The 17779-nt window shown below is 51.7% G+C and overlaps 2 protein-coding genes across 3 annotated transcripts in view; both read left to right on the top strand.

Moving 5' to 3' along the window:
* The window catches only part of USP4 (ubiquitin specific peptidase 4), a 33528-nt gene extending 22019 nt beyond the window's left edge, over nucleotides 1-11509 (top strand). For both annotated transcript variants that reach the window (XM_040994455.1, XM_040994454.1), the window contains 10 exons: nucleotides 163-257; nucleotides 997-1188; nucleotides 2676-2764; nucleotides 6417-6641; nucleotides 8479-8549; nucleotides 8788-8906; nucleotides 9102-9251; nucleotides 10031-10134; nucleotides 10654-10742; nucleotides 10959-11509. In XM_040994455.1, coding sequence (XP_040850389.1) covers nucleotides 163-257; nucleotides 997-1188; nucleotides 2676-2764; nucleotides 6417-6641; nucleotides 8479-8549; nucleotides 8788-8906; nucleotides 9102-9251; nucleotides 10031-10134; nucleotides 10654-10742; nucleotides 10959-11120 — 1296 coding nt within the window. In that variant the 3' untranslated portion in view covers nucleotides 11121-11509. The remainder of the gene's footprint in view (nucleotides 1-162; nucleotides 258-996; nucleotides 1189-2675; nucleotides 2765-6416; nucleotides 6642-8478; nucleotides 8550-8787; nucleotides 8907-9101; nucleotides 9252-10030; nucleotides 10135-10653; nucleotides 10743-10958) is intronic.
* A 384-nt stretch (nucleotides 11510-11893) lies between these two features.
* CUNH3orf62 (chromosome unknown C3orf62 homolog) lies at nucleotides 11894-15495 on the top strand. Its single transcript, XM_040994453.1, has 3 exons — nucleotides 11894-13114; nucleotides 13881-13972; nucleotides 14937-15495. The coding sequence occupies exons 1-3, from the start codon at nucleotides 12705-12707 to the stop codon at nucleotides 15182-15184; spliced, it is 750 nt and encodes a 249-aa protein (XP_040850387.1). The 5' UTR covers nucleotides 11894-12704; the 3' UTR covers nucleotides 15185-15495.
* The last annotated feature ends 2284 nt before the right edge of the window (nucleotides 15496-17779 follow it).

The raw sequence follows: 17779 nt of genomic DNA, 5'->3' as shown, positions 1-17779 counted from the left end.
CACTTCTTCCTTGGACCTTAGCTCCGAGTCCTGGGGCCATTTGTGGGAGTGCGCATAGAGGCAACATTTCAGCTGGACATTTTTTTCCTCTTGTTTCTAGGTTATAAGTAGTTGGCAGGGCAATCTGGTGCCATCCTGTAATCTGTTACTGTTAATTCCCAGATGGTGGTCACAGATGTGTATAATCACCGGTTCCACAAAATTTTCCAAATGGATGAAGGTTTAAATCATATCATGCCTCGAGATGACATTTTTGTGTGAGTATTGTGCTGCGAAGTAAGGGCACATGTTCTAGAGGTTCTGCCATCCTGGCAGGTGCTGTTCAAATGGAGCTACGTGGGAGTGCAGGAGACCGGGCAACCAGCACCATCAGCACCTTAAGGCACTGCAAGTCGTGTGTCCCCGTGGTGCGTCTCTACATGGACACACCTGTGGTTAATACCTGCAGCAGGTCATGGAGTCATCCCAACTGTGGGAGAAAGGGGAAGGGGATGCAGAAGAGATAAGAAACATAAGCAGTTTATGCCCAGACTGTGGGAGTGCGCATAGAGGCAACACCAGTTCCTCACTCCTTGTGGGCGGCGGGAGGGGTATGAGGGAAGCGGGTTATTGTCTTGGGCTACTTCCTGGCTTTTCTGTGTAATTGTAGGTATAATCCCTGATGGAGTGGGGTGTTCTGACTTTGCCTACAGCTCCCAGATTGTCAACTTGCTTCAGTGTGGCCCTTTCCCTCCTTCTCTACTCTCACTTGGAAACTTATCTCATGTAGAAGCTTTTCAGAATTGGTCTTGGCTTTGCCTGAGGAATGCAATATCTAAAGAAGAAACCTCCCCATTACATGTCTGGGCCTGTGACTTTTGGTTTATATTCTGGAAGGCGCGGTGGAAATGGCTTCTCTGCCTTTCTGCTAGTGTACTTGGTGTGCCAGGGCCCATAAACCCACCACTGCAGCTGCTCTGTGCTCACAGGCTAACACATCCTGTCTATCCGACACAGGTATGAGGTCTGTGGCACCTCTGTGGATGGTGTGGAGCGGGTCACGCTTCCTATCTACTTCAGGGAAAGGAAGTCCAGGCCGTCAAGCACATCCTCCGGGGTGGTGCTGTATGGGCAGCCACTGCTGGTTTCTGTCCCTAAGCACAAGCTCACCCTCGACTCTCTGTACCAGGCCGTTTGTGATCGGATCAGGTCAGTGGCAGAGATGCAATTTGGTGTGTCTCTGAGATCAACATGGGTGTCTAATGGTAGTAGCAGCCCTGTGCGGATGGGCTGCGTGGATCCCCTAGGCTCAACTATGTCTGACCCAGAAGGGCCAGCAGGTGTTATTGGGATGGGATGTCAGGTATACTGTCCAGGTATAGTGACCAAAAGTCTCTAAATCGAGTCAGCCACCTGCATTTGGGAATTCAGGGGCTTCATGTTTAAAAACTTTTTCTGAAACATTGCACTGTTCTGTAATTGGCATTACTGAGAAATAATTTCATTTATTTAATTTAAAAAAAAATAATTTATTTTGAGAGAGTGACAGAAGAGGAGAGGTAGATCTTCATTTGCTTATTCATTCCCCAAATGGCTGCAACAGCCAGGGCTCTGTGAAGCCAGGAGCCTAGAACTCCATCTGTTATCTCCCGTGTGAGTAACAGGGGCCCAAGTACTTGGACTGTCATCTGCTGTTTTCTCAGGCACTTTGTCAGGGAGCTGGATCAGAAATGGCTAAATCCTTACCTTGCATCTGCCAGGATCCCATATGGGTGTCGGTTTGTACCCTGACTGCTCCACTTCCCATCCAGCTCCCTGGTTGTGTCCTAGGAAAGCAGTAAAGGATGACCCAAAGCCTTGGGACCCTGCACCTGCATGGGAGACCTGGAAGAAGCTCCTGGCTTTGAATCGGTTCAGCTCTGATCATTGTGGTCACTTGGAGTGAACCAGTGGACAGAAAATCTTTCTGTGTCTTCTCTGTAAACCTGACTTTTCAGTCATAATCTTAAAAAAAAAAAAAAATTAGGAGCAGCCAGGACACAAACTGGTGCTCATTTGGTATCAAGGCCACAGCTTTACACAGCCAACCCAGAGAAAGTCTTTTTTTTTTTTTTTTTTTAAGATTTCTTTTTATTACAAAGTCAGATATACAGAGAGGAGGAGAGATAGAGAGGAAGATCTTCCGTCCGATGATTCACTCCCCAAGTGACCGCAGTGGCCGGTGCTGTGCCGATCCAAAGCCAGGTGCCAGGAGCTTCCTCCAGATCTTCCACACGGGTGCAGGATCCCAAAGCTTTGGGCTGTCCTCAGTTGCTTTCCCAGGCCACAAGCAAGGAGCTGGATGGGAAGTGGAGCTGCCAGGATTAGAACCCGTGCTCATATGGGATCCCGGCGCGTTCCAGGCGAGGACTTTAGCCGCTAGGCCACGCCACCGGGCCCGAGAAATAGTCTTAAAAATGATTGTTATAGGCATTCACAGAAGACTGAGACCGTTTTTTTGAAGTCTTTATGGCTTAATAGATTGAATGTCATGTCTCCTGGATTCCTCTTAGTGTTTTAGTGTGAACCATCATGATGGTTTTAAAGCACTTTTTATTTACAAATATTGCTTTGTGAATAGATTATATGCACTACTTAGCTGCATTGCAGAGAAAAGCAAGGAAATGTTACATCTGTTTTGCTCTTTCTCTTTTAAGCCGCTATGTAAAACACCCTTTGCCTGATGAATCTGGCAGCTCACTCTTGGAGCCAGGGGCCTGCAATGGCTCCAGGGACAACTGTGAAGGTGAGCTAAGGGGCAGTTCTAGGGGCGGTGGTCCTGGGACTGAGTGGCTACCTCAGTTCCTGCTGTTAAGGGTGTGGCACTTGATTGGCAGTTCTGCCTATTACAGCAGACCTGGGAGCCAGATCTGTATGGTCACTGTTCTACTTTGTCAGCTCATGGAATCTTCCTAGACACCTGCTGATATGGGTTGAGTTTCACTGAAGTATACTGAACCTACAGGGGTTGAGTGACTTGCCCAGGTCACAAAGCAGAGTCAGGATTTGAATTTTGATCTGTTGGGGTTGCGGCATGGCATGCAGCCAGCACAGGACTGTCTTTGTGACCTTCATGGGCATAGCGGTGGTTAACTGGGCCTTTCTGCCCTTCCACAGCAGCATGATGCATAACCTTCTGTCCCCAGGGAAGGTAGAAATTCCTGCCAGCTTGTCAGAAGGCAGGGACCAGCTCTCCTGGGCGTTTCTTTTACTCCTTTCTCCTCAGGATGCCATGGGTAGTTGCTGATGGCAGGCACCTCCTGCTGTGAGAGGGAAATCCCATGTGGGAAAGTAGGAGAACCCTGAACCTTCATTGTCCTCTCATGAGTGCCTGGGCACTGACAAAGCCCTTCTTATCAGGGGAGCCATGTGCCATCTGCATTTCACCTGTTATTCTTCAATGGATCTGAAAGAACCAGTGGTTTTCTTTCTTGAAAACTGGAAGCATCCTCCAGATTAATTCTTTAAAATACCAGTTACAAATCTAATTGTACAGATTCCTCTAATATGTACAAGGTCCTGAAAGTGAGAACTGATATTAGACATCATGACTCTTTGCCAGTGACATGTCTGGACGTGAGGGACATTATGCTAAGTAAGTCAGGCACAGAAAGAGAAACACCACAGTGTCATGATGACCCCACCCCTTGTGTGCAGTCTAGAGAAGTGGATTTCTTCGAGTGCCCACCAGAGGTTGGCAGCCTGGGGTGGAGAGGATGAACAGCTTGGTCAGCAGGTACAGCATTGTGGTGAGACTGAGAAGTCAGTTCTGGTGTGTGTGGCATAGCAAGGGGCGTGGAGGTAGCCATACTGCATCATGTGTCAGAGTGGTTAGAAAAGAGGCTTTTGAGCATGCCCTAAGGAAAGGATAAAATTGTAAGGTGATAGGATGTTAACTGTGCTGAGTTGATTTTTATCCCATGTCTACATGAGTCAGAACATCACATTGTACTGTACAAATAATATATGGATCGGGGGTTAATAAATGAAATCAACAAACTGAAAAATACTGCTGGCTAAACTGCCATTGATTGTTCCAGGTTCCTTCTAAGTATTTTAGGATGGTTAAGAAATCTTAGAGTCAGCACTAGTTCTCCCTGGCCAGGAGATGAACGGAAGTATATTTTGTGCACAGGTCGCACAAGCAGAGGTTTCGAAGTGACAGTGGCAGTCTGTGAGCAGACCTTGCCTTACTTGTGGCTCTGCAGAAGCTAGGGCCCTGTGACCCCTCGTCCGAGTTATGACTTGGGCTTCAACAGGGCACTGCATTCCTCTGAACCTTGGCTTGCTCATCTGCAAACCAGCCCGGTGCCACCTGCTTCCCACTGGCAATTACAGCAACAGCCAGAGCTGAGCTGATCCAAAACTGGGAGCTGTGTTCAGTGTGGGGTCCCAAGGACTTGGGCCATCCTCCACAGCTTTCTTAGGACACAAGCAGGGAGCTGAATCAAAAGTAGAGCAGCCAGGACTCCAAACAGCCCCATATAAGTTGCCGGCACCACAGGGCAGAGGATTAGGCTGTCATGCCACTGTGCATGATGTCAGCTTGTGACTACATTAGCAGTTTCTGAGATTGTCCAGGTAACAGGACCAGTAGAATGGCCTGGGCAGAGTTTGGGTGGTGCCAGGATATTGGCACCAGGTAGGAGTAGGACTGGCTCACCTGAGTAGAAGGGGCAGTGCCACCATTAGAGGAGTTGAAGAAGTGGGGAGGACCTCTGGGGCACACAGGCTTCCTACACAGTGCCGCCTCCTCTCCTGTTTTTTGATCTGATTTTTTCGGATAGTTTTATCCGATGTTTTTTTCCACGTTTACAGGTGTCTTTTTTTTTTTTTTAAGACTTCCTTATTTTTATTGCAGGTCCAGCGCAGTAGCCTAGTGGTTAAAGTTCTCTCCTTGAATGTGCTGACATCTCATGTGGGTGCCAGTTCTAATCCCAGCAGCCCCAATTCTCATCTAGCTCCCTGCTTGTGGCCTGGAAAAGCAATTGAGGATGATCCAAATCCTTGAGACCCTGCACTCGCCTACGAGACCTGGAAGAGGTTCCTGGCTCCTGCCTTCAGATCGGTGCAGTTCTAGCCACTGAGCCGCTTAGGGTGTGAATCGTCAGACAGAAGATTTTCCTATTTGTCTCTCCTCCTCTCTGTAAATTTGACTTTGTAATAAAAATAAAATAAATCTTTTTATATTTTTTCTTACTCATTTTTATTGCAAAGGCAGATTAACAGAGGAAAGGAGACAGAGGCAAAGATCTTGCATCCACTGGTTGTCTCCCCAAATGGCAGCAATGGCAGGAGCTGAGCCAATCCGAAGCCAGGAGCTTCTTTCAGGTCTCCCACATGGGTGCAGGGTCCCAAGGACTTAAACCGTCCTTTGCTGTTTTCCCAGGCCACAGACAGGGAGCAGTATGGAAAGTGGAACAACCAGGACACAATCCAGCACCCATGTTGGATGCTTACGCTTGAAGGATTGGTCTGTTGAGCCACGGTGCCCGCCCCCAGAGTTTGTTTTGGGTCCGTTCTTCTTGGTCCCCTTCCAGTCGGCTCTTGGGTGGACCCCATCTTTACAGGAATTAATGCTGATGTGAGGCTTTACCTTTCTCCTCCATCTGCCATGGCTCCGCAGCATGGCATGCCATCCGCACCTAAGAGATTGACAGTAAGTGCTCGCTCAGGGAACATTTGGTATATGTGGTTATTTTTGTTTGTTTTCTGGGGGAACTGAATACTTTTACTTAGTATTTGTGTTCATTTACTTTCTTTTTTTCAAGGACTTTTTTTGAAAGGTAGAATTATAGAGAAAGAGGGATAGAAGGGACTTTCATCCTGCTGGTTCAGTTCCCTGAAGGTCACTCAGCATTTGAAGCTAGACTCGGCTGAAGCCAGGAGCTAGAACCTTTGTCTGGGTCTTCCGTGGGTTCCAGGAGCCCAAGGATTTTGTCCATTCTGCCTTCCGAGGCATGTTAGCAGGGAGCTGGATTGGAAGCAGAAGAAACTGGACTCAAATTGGTGTCCATAGGGGATGCCAGCAGCACAGGCAGCAGTTGAACCCTTGTGCTGAGTGTGTGTTTCATTTAGGCCTTTGCTGTCTGTGTGCGTAATGTAGTTCAAAGAGCGGAGCTGTGTGAATTTTGGTGCCCTACAAAGGAGGGCTGGACTGTAGGACTGCCAAGTCACGGCACCTTTGGGGCTCACTGAACTCCTTGCACCTCCACTTCCTCAGCACAGAAGAGATATGGCCACTCTCCCCTTCAGAGAGGGTCACACATGAATTAGAGTGGCTTGCACAGGCCATTGGGGCAGGCGAAGGTTCTCACGCGCAGTCTGCTTGCAGGAAGAAGCACTTGCTCATGGACACTGCCTCACGGTGCATGTGCCTTGTTTTGTTTGTGTGTCAGGAGAAGAGGAGGAAATGGAACATCAAGAAGAAGGCAAAGAACAGCTCTCTGAGGCAGAAGGCAGTGGGGAGGACGAGCTGGGCAGCGAGCCCTGTGAGAGCAGGCCACAGAAGGCCCCCGGCCAGGCCTGCCCCAAGAGGCTCTTCACCTTCAGTCTGGTGAACTCCTACGGAACAGCGGACATCAATTCCCTTGCGACTGACGGGAAGCTGCTTAAACTCAACTGTAAGCACCTTCCAGGGCCTTAAGTCAAGCTTTGGGTGGAGGATGGCTTATTGCTTTGGGGCTTCCCTTTCCTCGTGTTGCAATCACGGGGGCAAACAGGGCTGCTGTGGGCTGACTCTGGAAGTCCCATGGCCTTCTTCAGGGGAAAGCCTTGCTCCTTCCAGCACGGTCCTTGAGGTCCTGGGAGGAGGTGGCCCCTTCACTTCCTCGCCCTGTAGGGACAAGTGCTTTGATCCGGCTGCACAACATTTATTTGAACATCTTCAGCTTCAGAAAATCATTCCATGTTTTGTTTTCTAAGAGTATTTAGAAATTATGACATGGCTGGAGGACGGCTGTGCAGTTCGGCGTTGTGTGAGACAAGCCAGTGAGGACCCTCATGCAGGACTTGCAGATGCAGCTCTCTAAAAAATTCTTACTTTATTCATTTTTTATTTGGAAGTCTGAGTTATGAGAAGAAGGGGCACAGAAAGGTTTTCTGTCAGTGAGATTGTTCTCCAAGTGGCTATCTCAAGTGGCCACAATGGCCAAGCCTGAGCCAGGCCGAAAGGAAGTGGGCAGCTAGGATACAGATCTGCTCTCACATGGGATGCTGGCTTCACAGGTGGTGGCTTTAGCTGATGTGCCTCAGTGCTGATCCCACTGAAGTATTTCTGTATCTTTTAGCTGCTTTTGTTAGAGAAGAAACTAGTAAACCAGCTGATTGTGTACTTGCTTATATTTTTTGATACACATTTTTTTTTTTTTTGCCTGACAGGCAAAGAGACAAGAGACAGAAACCTTCCATCTGCTAAATGACTCCTGAAATGTCCAGAGCTGGGCCAGGCCAAAAGCAGGAGGCAAGAACTGTGTCTAGATCTCCCCAGTGGGTGGCAGGAGCCCAGTTCATTTGGGCTGTCTTTCACTGCTTTCCCAGGCACATTAGCAGGGAGGTGGAGCAGCCAGGAATTGAACCAGTACAACGGGCTTCATGCCTTGTACCCCAGCTCCCCAGTCCCTGTGCATCCTTTTTAAATTAATAAAAGCAAGCACTAAAAGTGCTGTGTTGATGTTCCTGGTTCCCCTTGGCTGGCTCACCCTGCAGCTCTGTCTTCATTGGTGGTTTTTCCCTTTCTGGCATGGTACCTGTCCATCTGGCCTCTGCAAGTCGCCCTGTGGCTGCAGCCTGGAAGCTGCTGGCCAAGCCAACAGCTAGGGTGGGGTGGCAGTCAGTCATTTTGTTTTCCTTCTACCAGAAGCCTCTCATTCTAGGGCCCAGTGTCTGCCCCCAGTTGTTTCATCTGTGTTTCATCTGCTCTGTTTTTTTTCTTTTTTTCTTTTTTGAACGAGCTACAAAGAGAGGGGGCTCATGTGCTGATTCATGTCCCAGATGCCAGGAGGTCATCCAAATCTCCCACATGGGTCCAGGAACCATCCTCCACTGTTCTTCACAGGCCGTAAGCAGGGAGCTGAATTGGAAGTGGAGCAGCCAGAATACCCACCATACTGGGGCTGTCAGTGTCGTGCAGGTGACGGCTTAAGCCCTGTGCCACAGTTTCGTCCTCGTTTCAGCTGTTCTTGGAGATTTTTTGCTGGTTGGTAAAGGAGGATAAATATAGGCCGTCTAGATGAGTCTGTCTAAAACCGTGCCCTTTCAGAATCCTATATATTTCACACTTCTGGAGCTTCCCTGTACTGCTAAGGAAAGCTGCTAAGGACTTCACAGTTGCAGAAAGGCTGTGCCTAGGCAGAGCCTTGCTCCTGGCCGCAAGTGGTAATGGATCTGCCTGCGTGTGTCCTCCTTCCTGTCACCTGCTGGCCATCCCATAACAAATGACTCCCTGGTCCTCCTCCTCAGCTCGATCTACTCTGGCCATCGATTGGGACAGTGAGACGCGAAACCTTTACTATGATGAGCAGGAGTCTGAGGTACGTCCCCTGGGGTTATCAAGTGGCAGCAAGTTCCGATTTGAGAACTGCATGTGTGGAAAAGAGGGTCGCCCTCAGGGTTCAGAGAGCAGTTTAACAGGTTAGATTTGGGTCCAGGAGGGCAGAGTTGTACCAGGGTTTTCTCCTTCCACACACAAAGGTTCTGGGGGCGGGAGGAGGGGAGGGGAAGCTGTTTCCTTGGCTGCCCCCAGCCCCATGCCCGGTTTTGTCCCGACAGGCCTTTGAGAAGCACGTGAGCATGCTGCAGCCACAGAAAAAGAAGAAGACCTCCGTGGCCCTGAGAGACTGCATTGAGCTCTTCACCACCATGGAGACCCTCGGGGAGCACGACCCCTGGTACACAGGGTTCACCCACACACCCTAGGCCAACCCTGGGGTGGGATGTGTCAGCTTGCTGTGCCAGGTCACTCTGCCCTTCTGCACACAAGGCCGGTGCGCTCACTCATACATCCTGGCTGTGCCTCCCGTGGCATGGGGCAGGTGCCCCCATGACACTTTGTCGCCTGCTGAGTGGAACTCTCTCCTATTCAGGTACTGCCCCAATTGCAAGAAGCACCAGCAGGCCACCAAGAAATTTGACCTCTGGTCCTTGCCCAAGATTCTGGTGGTCCACCTCAAGCGCTTCTCCTACAGCCGATACTGGAGGGATAAGCTGGACACAGCCGTGGAGTTCCCAGTCAGGTGGGGGAGGTGGCAGACTCAGCAGGTGGTGTGGGGGCAGTTTGAACACGGATTGGCAGAAAGGCTTGTCCTGGGAGACCTATGCCAGTGGGCCTGAGTGTTGCTTGGCTCAGCTCACCTCTCCGTGCAGGCTCTGGGATAACCAACACCTCTGCCAGCCTGATGCCACTAACCGCCCTGCTTATCCCCTTCCTTTTGGGTGCTGGGGCAGCTAGCACCAGCAGGAGCAGCAGACCCACTGCTCACGGGCAGGGGGGACTGGCTGTCAGGTGTGTCCTTCCAGGCCTGAGGTTTAGGGTAACATGGGCAAGACAAGAAGTCCACCCAGCAGAGGTTGCCTACAAAAATGCTGATTTTCAGAAACTTTCTGGGATGAGTAACAGGTAGATCCATGAGAAATTGTTCTCTCAGTGGCAGGTCCATGTAGGTGCTGGAGTGTCAGTTTTGAAATCTTTTCACCTTTCCTGCATGCTAGAAATTTCCACCATGCTGGCGACCGAATGCTCTCTGGGCCTGCCTTGGTCCTGACAGCCGCTGTCACTCTGGGGGTGACAGTGGTTACCGTGTGGCTGCTGTAGGAGATGCCTGGGACACTACTCGTGCCTTGCACCTTCCCAGAGCCCAGGGCCCACCTTGCACCCTACAGTTCCTTCTGCAGTGGCTTTGGTGCCTGCCTTCCCACGTCCGGCCTGTCACAGACAAAAGGGCTTGCTGGGCTCTCTGACCTCTCCCACAGTGTCGGGCACAGTGGCCCAGAGCACTCTCTGTTTCGTGATCAGGGCGCTGAACATGTCAGAGTTTGTCTGCGACCTGTCAGCAAGGCCTTACGTGTATGATCTCATCGCCGTGTCCAATCACTATGGCGCCATGGGCGTTGGCCACTGTAAGTATTGCCTCTGTGCCTCTCCTACTGCTTAGCTCACTTGTCAGGCGCTGCCCTAAGCAGCTACTACTCCTTCTTTCTTATTTATTTATTGAATAAAAATTTTTATAATGTATTTAAAAGGTAGAGATGACCTTCATCCTCTTCACTTCCCCAAAAGTCAGTAACCAGAGCTGGACCAGGCTGAAACCAGGAATCTGGGATTCGGTCTGGGACTCAAACTGGCCACTCCCATGTGGAATGCCAGTGTTGAAGGCTGTAGTTGTAAGTGCTATGCCACAATGCTGCCCCTACCTCCCAAATAAAAGTTTAAAGCCTTGGCCCCTATAACTGCATTCTTTCTCTTTAGGAGAAGGCATAGTTTAGGGAAAAGTGTGAGTTGTCTTGATTCAGACCTACCCAAACTGTACGTTATTGTTCCTCATGTTTTGCTTTGCTTGGGGTTGAGGAGGTGGTACCTGCCTGATAAGCCAGCAGACTCCAGCTCTGCTGACTGCCAGGGTCTGTGCTGATTTGCAGACACTGCGTATGCGAAGAACAAGCTGAATGGCAAGTGGTACTACTTCGATGATAGCAACGTGTCACCAGCCTCTGAGGAGCAGATTGTGGTGAGTGGACCCCACCCCAGCATCTCCGTCCTGCTGCAGAGACTCCCAGACTCCCTCTGGGCAAGGTCCCACTCCCACCAGTTGGCTCTTATGTTTCTGCCGTGACAGGAGAGAGCCCTTCCTGCCCTCCTTGCAAAGGGTCCAGGTGGAAGGGTTCGAGGTGGCTGTTCAATGCAAGCAGCGGCTGTAAGAGGCCTACCCCCACTTGTCTTGCAGACAAAGGCTGCCTACGTGTTGTTCTACCAGCGCCGAGATGATGAAGTCTGTAATACTCCTTCGCAAGCCGCTTTTCCTGGCTGCTCCGAGGGGGACGCGCGACCCAGTGGCTCACAGCAGGTCTCGGGAGAGGAGGAGACCTGCAGCATGGATACCAACTGAGGCCCGCTTGGCTGCTGGCCACCCATCTCACGGGGTGGCCTCCCCAGGGACATCTGGGATCCTCTGGAGACTACCAGTGTTCAGCCAAAAACAAGATGAGGAAAAACCCTTTTATGAGCAGCAGAAAAAAAAAAAAGACCCTGTTTGCTCCAAAGGGCTATGGCAAGAGGCTGGATTATTTTCTTTATGAGCAGGTGGTGAGAGACCTTGGGTCTGAAACCTCGGAACTGCACAGAGTGGCGGGCAGGGGGCAAGAGCAGGGGGGAATCCCCAGAGGCCTGCTGGGTGCCTGGGGAGCAGAGGAGCCCCCTTGGGCCACCTGGACCCATCACCACCTGTGGTCTCCCCCCAGGACCCCAACTTCAAGTAAACGTCTCTCTTGCCGTGTGCACCAAAATGGGTTTCTCATTTTCTAAGACACAGCAGCCTCCGAACCCCATTTGGGTTCTCCTGTGAGTCATCTTGGGATTTCCAGCTTTCTTTCTCCTCCCTAGTGGAATGAAGATGTTTGGTGTTGGGGTTTCCAGACTCCCAGAGAACCAAGTAGTTTTTCAATTTTTATTGGAAAGGCAGGTTCACAGAGAGGAGAGACAAAGAGATCTTCCATCTGCTGATTTATTCCCCAAGTGGCCACAAAGGTTGGAGCTGAGCCAAACTGAGGCCAGGAGCTTCTTTCAGGTCTCCCACACTGGTGCAGGGTCCCAAGGCTTTGAGCCATCCTCTACTGCTCTACCAAGCCACAAATAGGGATGGGAAGTGGGGCAGCCAGGACATGAACCGGTCCCATGTGAGATTCCAGCAGATGCAAGGCAAGAATTCAGCCACTGAGCTGTGCACTGGCCAGACCTAGCAGTTTTGTTAGGCCTTCTTACCCCCCATTCTCTGTGAATTGAAATGGCCACTGTGTGGGCCTTGTGTTAGATGGCAAGCACTGAGTGCTTTGGTCCCACCTGTACCTTCCTGGCCAGGGAGGGGGAACCTCCGTGAAGGAATCGATTCTGGTCCTGCTGGTTTGGGGTTGATACTCAGGAATTAACAGGGTGCTCTCCCCACCCCTGTCGACTCCCAGACCCAGAGGCCCCACCCCCACCACGGCACTCTGCTTCACTGGACCAGCCTCTATCCTGGAAACTTCCTGTCCGTCCCTGAATACTAATTGGAAGAACAGTTGTCCGGGATCTGACCTTTAACCTAAGCGAGGGTGGGGGTTGGGGCTTCCTTTCTGGGCACGCGCGATTGGGATTGATCAGGTGCACGCAGTGACCGTTGGCGAGGGCCGTGGTACAGCTGCGCCACCGCTCGGTGAGAACGTGGTGGTTTTGGGAGTCCAGCCTAGGGTGTCGGGTGGAGGCAGCAGTGGCGGCGCCCTGGGGGCGGGCCAGACCCGGCAGGCACCAGGGGAGGAGGGCGGGCAGCCCCGGGGTCACTTGCTGATGGCACCCCTCAACCGCCATCAACCCTGCTCCCGCTCAGGCGGTCACTGCCCTGCCCAGTGTGCTGCAGCCCCGCCCAAACCTCAGCCCTCCTGTCGCCCTCCCGCTTCCAATGTAACTCGTAATAAAGACATGGTCACTTTTAGGGAAGATGTCTGAGAAACTCAGAAGATGCAGAAAGGAGCTGGCTGCAGCCATTGACCGAGCCTTTGAAGGCGTCTGTCATTCCCAGGAATGCACAGGCTCCCCGAGGCTGGAGCCGGACGCAGCGCCGCCCACCCTCTCCCTTCCTGTGCACCGGCTGCTCTGCGGGAGGCACCCGCTGGTTTCTTGCGCCTCCGCGGCACCGTTCACCACTGTCCCGTGTGCTGCTGAGAACGAGAACGCTGCCATGCTGCCCACCCATGTCCCACTGGGGGCAAAACCACACGCCTTGGGTCCCAAAAGAAAGCCTCTGGCCAGCAAGGAGAACATGCTGATGCATCCCTGCGCTCTGGCGCCTGAAAGACAGTTCTGGAGAGCAGCGGGCGATGGGGAGCTGTGGCGGAAGGAGACTTTAAGGTGATGGGGTGTCTGTGATTTGCTGCTTCAGCAAAAGGGACCAACCTCTTGTCCCCAGACGTTGTGGTGCCCAACCCTGGCTGGCTTGGGAGAGTTGTCATTTCCAGAATCTTGCTGCAAACTTGTAGCTCGCTGTGTGTGTATGTGTGCTTGGGCCGATAGCCTAATTTCACTGCTGGACCACCTGTGGAAACTATACCCAGCAACACCCAAAGGGATGGTGAGGGTGTCAAATGGCCTGGTGGGGAGCCTCCCTTGACACTGTCACACCGCCCACATTTTAATTGCATCTCTAAGCAGTGTTTGAGCCTGCATAATGTAGTCTACTTAGCCAACACTGCAGGGAGAGGCTAAATTGTGGGTGGCTCAACTTCCTAGCTTTACTCCTGTCTCTGCTCCCCTCTTACACCCAAGACGCTAAGGGCTCCCAAGGCCCTTTGTAACTACCAGATTTCTCCAGACCGCTTGGTCCAGGCATCTTGACTTGAAGTGAGGATGGGAACCCGGGATGAGTCCATGCAACAGGCTGGAACCCACGAAGTCCTTGACCCAGCTCAGCACCACGAGTAATTATGTGGGGTCTGTGACATCCCAATTATCAAAAATGCTATTGGTCCATTTCCTCCAGGACCTCCCAGTCCCAGCATAAATACCCTAGTCCCAAATCCTTTTTTTTTTTTTTCAAAGATCCTATAGCAGGAAGTTGCCCCACAAGGTTCTCTGGATAAGGGTTCTAATGACATTTCTCCTCACCCCGGGACTGCAGGAAAGATGCAGAGAGAGAGTTGAACGTTGAGTCAAACCTGCCTCTCACCAGTGCTAGCCCAGAGGTCACGAAGGATCTGCTGGACATGATAGGTGAGTAGCAAGGGCCACAGCAGCCCTCTGGCCTACACCTCCATGGCCCAGCTGGATCAGCTCTGGGTTTTGGTTGATGGGTGGTGCTCATGGAGGACCACGTGGAGCCATCCTTCCTCGGAGGGCCCAGGGATGGGAAGCCATTTCCCAGACACAAAGGAACAGAGATTTCTGCATCCCTCACGACCTGAAGGTTGAGCTGAGTAGTGGAGGAGCCAGGAATCAGGTCAAGGAAGAGAGGAAGCCAGCGGGGGTGGACGGGACAGCGTTTAGAAGAAAATGTAGAAGCCAAAGCTGTCCTGGGATAACTACCCCCTGCCACCACCACCTCCAGTTATATTCCCTTGACATAGCTGTGTAGTGCTCCCACACACATGACATGGCCATGTAGTCCTCCCACATATGTGTGGGACACTCCAGGCTGTAGATCGATGTGTGAGCTACCTGGGCCTGGTTTGACCAGACTCTACCAGGCAGCAGGTGCCCAGCTGCTAGTTAAGGGGGCGGCTGACTGAGCCTGGAGAGGTGCCTGTTAGCCAGTGCAAGCTTCAGGCACCATTTGGATCAGCAGCTTCACACTGGGCTGCTCTGCCATCCTTCCACACTCCAGCCTGCATGTACATGTCACTCAGACCATTCCCTGCATAGCCACACCTGCCTCTCCTCACATCCCCATCCTGATGTGTGCTTGCTCTGTCTTGTCAGTCCTGAGAGCCAGGCCAGGTATCTGCATTTCAGGCCTTTTATTCCTGGGGCCTGGTAGAGTGTCAGGCGCAGTAAGGCCAGGACCTGCGGCAGGGCGAGGCACCAAGCATCCCCCCCAAGAAGTTGGCATCCACTTGGCCAGCCTGGTACAATCCCAACATGCAACCATCTGTCTGTGCTTGTTTGACTTGTGTTCACAATATCTCCCTCAGACTCCTCACTAGAGCTGTAAAGCTGAGCACATCTCTTCCATTTTAAGATCATACAAGCATCCGAACCATTGAGGACCTGGCTGGGAAGCTGGAGTTTGAGAATGAACTGGGCCGCGTGTGCAGCCGCTGCCAGGATTCGCCCTTCAAGGAGGAGGCCTGGACCCTGCTGGTGGACGAGAGCCCCGAGAGGGCTCCAGGCGCTGACACCTTCGACGAGCACAATATCGTCGAGACTGTTCTGGACCTGGAAGAAGACTACAGTCTGATGAGCCATTTCAAATACCCGATGGAGTGAGGGCAGTGGCTCTGGCCAAGCTCCTCTAAGGGGTGGGGTGGGCGTGTGGGGCAGCCACAATGGCAGTCACGGGGCTCAGCAGAGAGGGTTCTGTTCACAAGGTTGTGAGAACTAGTGTGGCCATAGTCTTTGCCATGTACGATGGGGGTACTGTTGGGGCAGATAACTCAGTTCTGGTAGTTAGGTTAGTTTTACATGTTCCTTATTGTTTGTTGTTTTTGGACTTCTCCTGCCATCTTGAAAGTTGTTTTTTCTTTTTTTACCTTTTGATTTCTGTTCAATATACCCCAGCTCCAAGGTGGGCACAGGGAGTGGGCCTGTGTTGTGTGTCTTGATGTTCTTTTCTGTGGGCCCCATTGTGGGCTGTTTATGCTTATCCAATGGTCCTTGGTCCAACCCTCTGCCATCCTTCTGTGCATGCTTGGTACAGAGGGCACCCTTGTACCCAGACCTGCCTCTCCTCACGCCTCCCCCTGTTCCCCCCTTATTCACCCACAGACCTCTATAGAGGCCCTTCCCCACACAAATCTGGTCACCTTGAGGACCTCTGCCCTGCCTTTCCAGAACATTCCCAGGTGAGGGGCCTCCTCACAGCACCCCTAACCCCAACACTTGAGCGAGCCCCTCACTCCATGGGGTGATAACCCAGTGAGACAAGGCAGGGCAGGGCTGAAGGAGGTGCCTAGCTGTTGCCCTGTGCAGGTCAGTGCGGGCACATCCTTCACAGAGCCACCTCCAGTTTCATCTCTGTATTGTGCAAGAAAGAGCAAGTGAACAAGCATCCAATGCTTCACTTCCCAAATGCCCACAAAGGTCAAGGGGTTGACTGGGCCGGGGTAGGACTGGGATTTCAGTCCAGGTCTCCCATGTCAGTGGTAAAGCAGGAGAACTTGATCCATCACCTGCTGCCTCCCAGAGGAGCATCAGCAGGAAGCAGAGCTGAGACTGAAACCCAGGCACTACAGGTGCAGGTGTCCCAAGGGGTATCTTACTCACTCCTAGGCCGAATGTCGTGGGGCAAAGGTTTAGGATCTTCCAGGAACTGAGGCTTAGCTAGTAGCATGGGCTCAAACAGGGATCATGGACAGATGTGAATCGTGAACAAACCAAGATGCAGAGGACAAAGATAAGGTGGAGAAAGATTGCTTGTCAGGCCACCTTCCGGGTCAGTGCTGCCTCTCCCTGCACTCCTGCCCCTGGAAGCCACCAAGCTTGGCCAGACCCTGATTACTTGATCTGATGAGCCACCCCTCAGGTGTCCTGATGGCGTGTCTGTGTGTACCTATTACAGAAGAGGTGGGGCTTAATTGCTGCCCCTCCTCATCCTGGCCATCACCACCCCCTGAGCATAAGCTAGAGTCTTTGTAAAGACTAAAGGTAGGGAAAGGTGAAATCACAAGCTGGTGCTGGAGATGTACCCTTGCGCAGATGGTGAGGGTTAACATCACCACACACACCCAGATGGGGCGGGGTGGGACTGAGAAAGCTGCTCGCCCTCTGGTGTGTTCTTTCCGAAGACCCCCCATCTCAAGCCCAGAATTGTAAAACAAATGACCCAGAGCACACTCTGCATGATGTCTTGCAGCTGTCAAGGTCATGGCAAGACTCAACAACTGTCAGGGGAGGTGGTACGCATGACTAAAAACTGTGTGGAATCCTGGAGCATCTCCTCGAACTGTAAGAGGACATGAATGGCCAAACTGCTGAAACCCAAAGGAAGCCTGGAGCTAGGTAAAGGAACTGATGTCAGTTCCATAATTAGCTAAGATGGTAACTTTGGGAAGGCTGGGAGAGGCCATGTATGAGCTCATTATCTCGGTAACTTCTCTAGAAATCTAATATCATTCCAAAATTTCAATTGTATTCACTTTTGTAACTGCAGTGGATGGCAAACCTGTGGAAATATGCGTGTGAACACATGTGTACCAAGAATGGAGATCAGTGGGGTTGTGCAGTCTCCCTCCCCCTTCCCTGAGCTTTCTCATTTAACTGCAGGGAAGGTGTTCCACTTTTGTGAGAAGGCAGCTAGCCGCGGACATTCCTCTCGGCTGCCGGTCCAGAGCAGCCTCCCAAGTTTCTGGCACCTGGACTGTATCTTCGGGGCCTTGGGGGGACCTTGGCTGAGGAGTTTCTTGCTGTGGAAATAGATATTTAGCAGAATTGCTGAGCTTTCTGCTTGGCACGCTGGTCCCAGGATGATGAAGGGGTATACCTGAACCTTGTTACTTCCTGAGGCAGGGAACAGGAGACAGCTACTCCTGTCTGCCTCTCTGGCTCCTTGAGGTCCCCCACTGACGTTGTTGCCCTGGTCCTCGGTGACAGATGGTGGGGCTCTTCTCAGGGCAGGTGTGAGGTGCTGTGGACAGAGACCTAGCTGAAGGGATCCCAGGAGCTGAGATGGAACAGCTCGTGAAATGTGTTCAGAGCTCAGGGAGCTAGAAGCCACACCGTCTCAGGAAGACTTCATACTTGACCCGGGTCACATCTGAAAAGCTTCTTAAAACATTTGACGTCATTCGGTTCTCATCCTCACAGCTCATCTTGGCGAGCCAAACAATCACTGAATTGTCTCCTTGGAAACACCTCACTGCAATT

This window comes from Ochotona curzoniae, unplaced genomic scaffold (assembly GCF_017591425.1).
Source record: "Ochotona curzoniae isolate NIBS_2020 unplaced genomic scaffold, NIBS_Ocur_1.0 contig_908, whole genome shotgun sequence".
Lineage (NCBI taxonomy): Eukaryota > Metazoa > Chordata > Mammalia > Lagomorpha > Ochotonidae > Ochotona > Ochotona curzoniae.
Note: the sequence above shows the minus strand (reverse complement) of the source record. Positions and strands in the feature narration are given on the sequence as shown.

Excerpts from the sequence above, each read along its gene's own strand:
- CUNH3orf62 (XM_040994453.1), top strand. The coding sequence starts at position 12,705 with ATGTCTGAGAAACTCAGAAGATGCAGAAAGGAGCTGGCTGCAGCCATT. Across the intron at positions 13,115-13,880 it reads TGGCGGAAGGAGACTTTAAG|GAAAGATGCAGAGAGAGAGT; the intron begins GTGATGGGGTGT and ends CCGGGACTGCAG. Across the intron at positions 13,973-14,936 it reads GGATCTGCTGGACATGATAG|ATCATACAAGCATCCGAACC; the intron begins GTGAGTAGCAAG and ends TTCCATTTTAAG.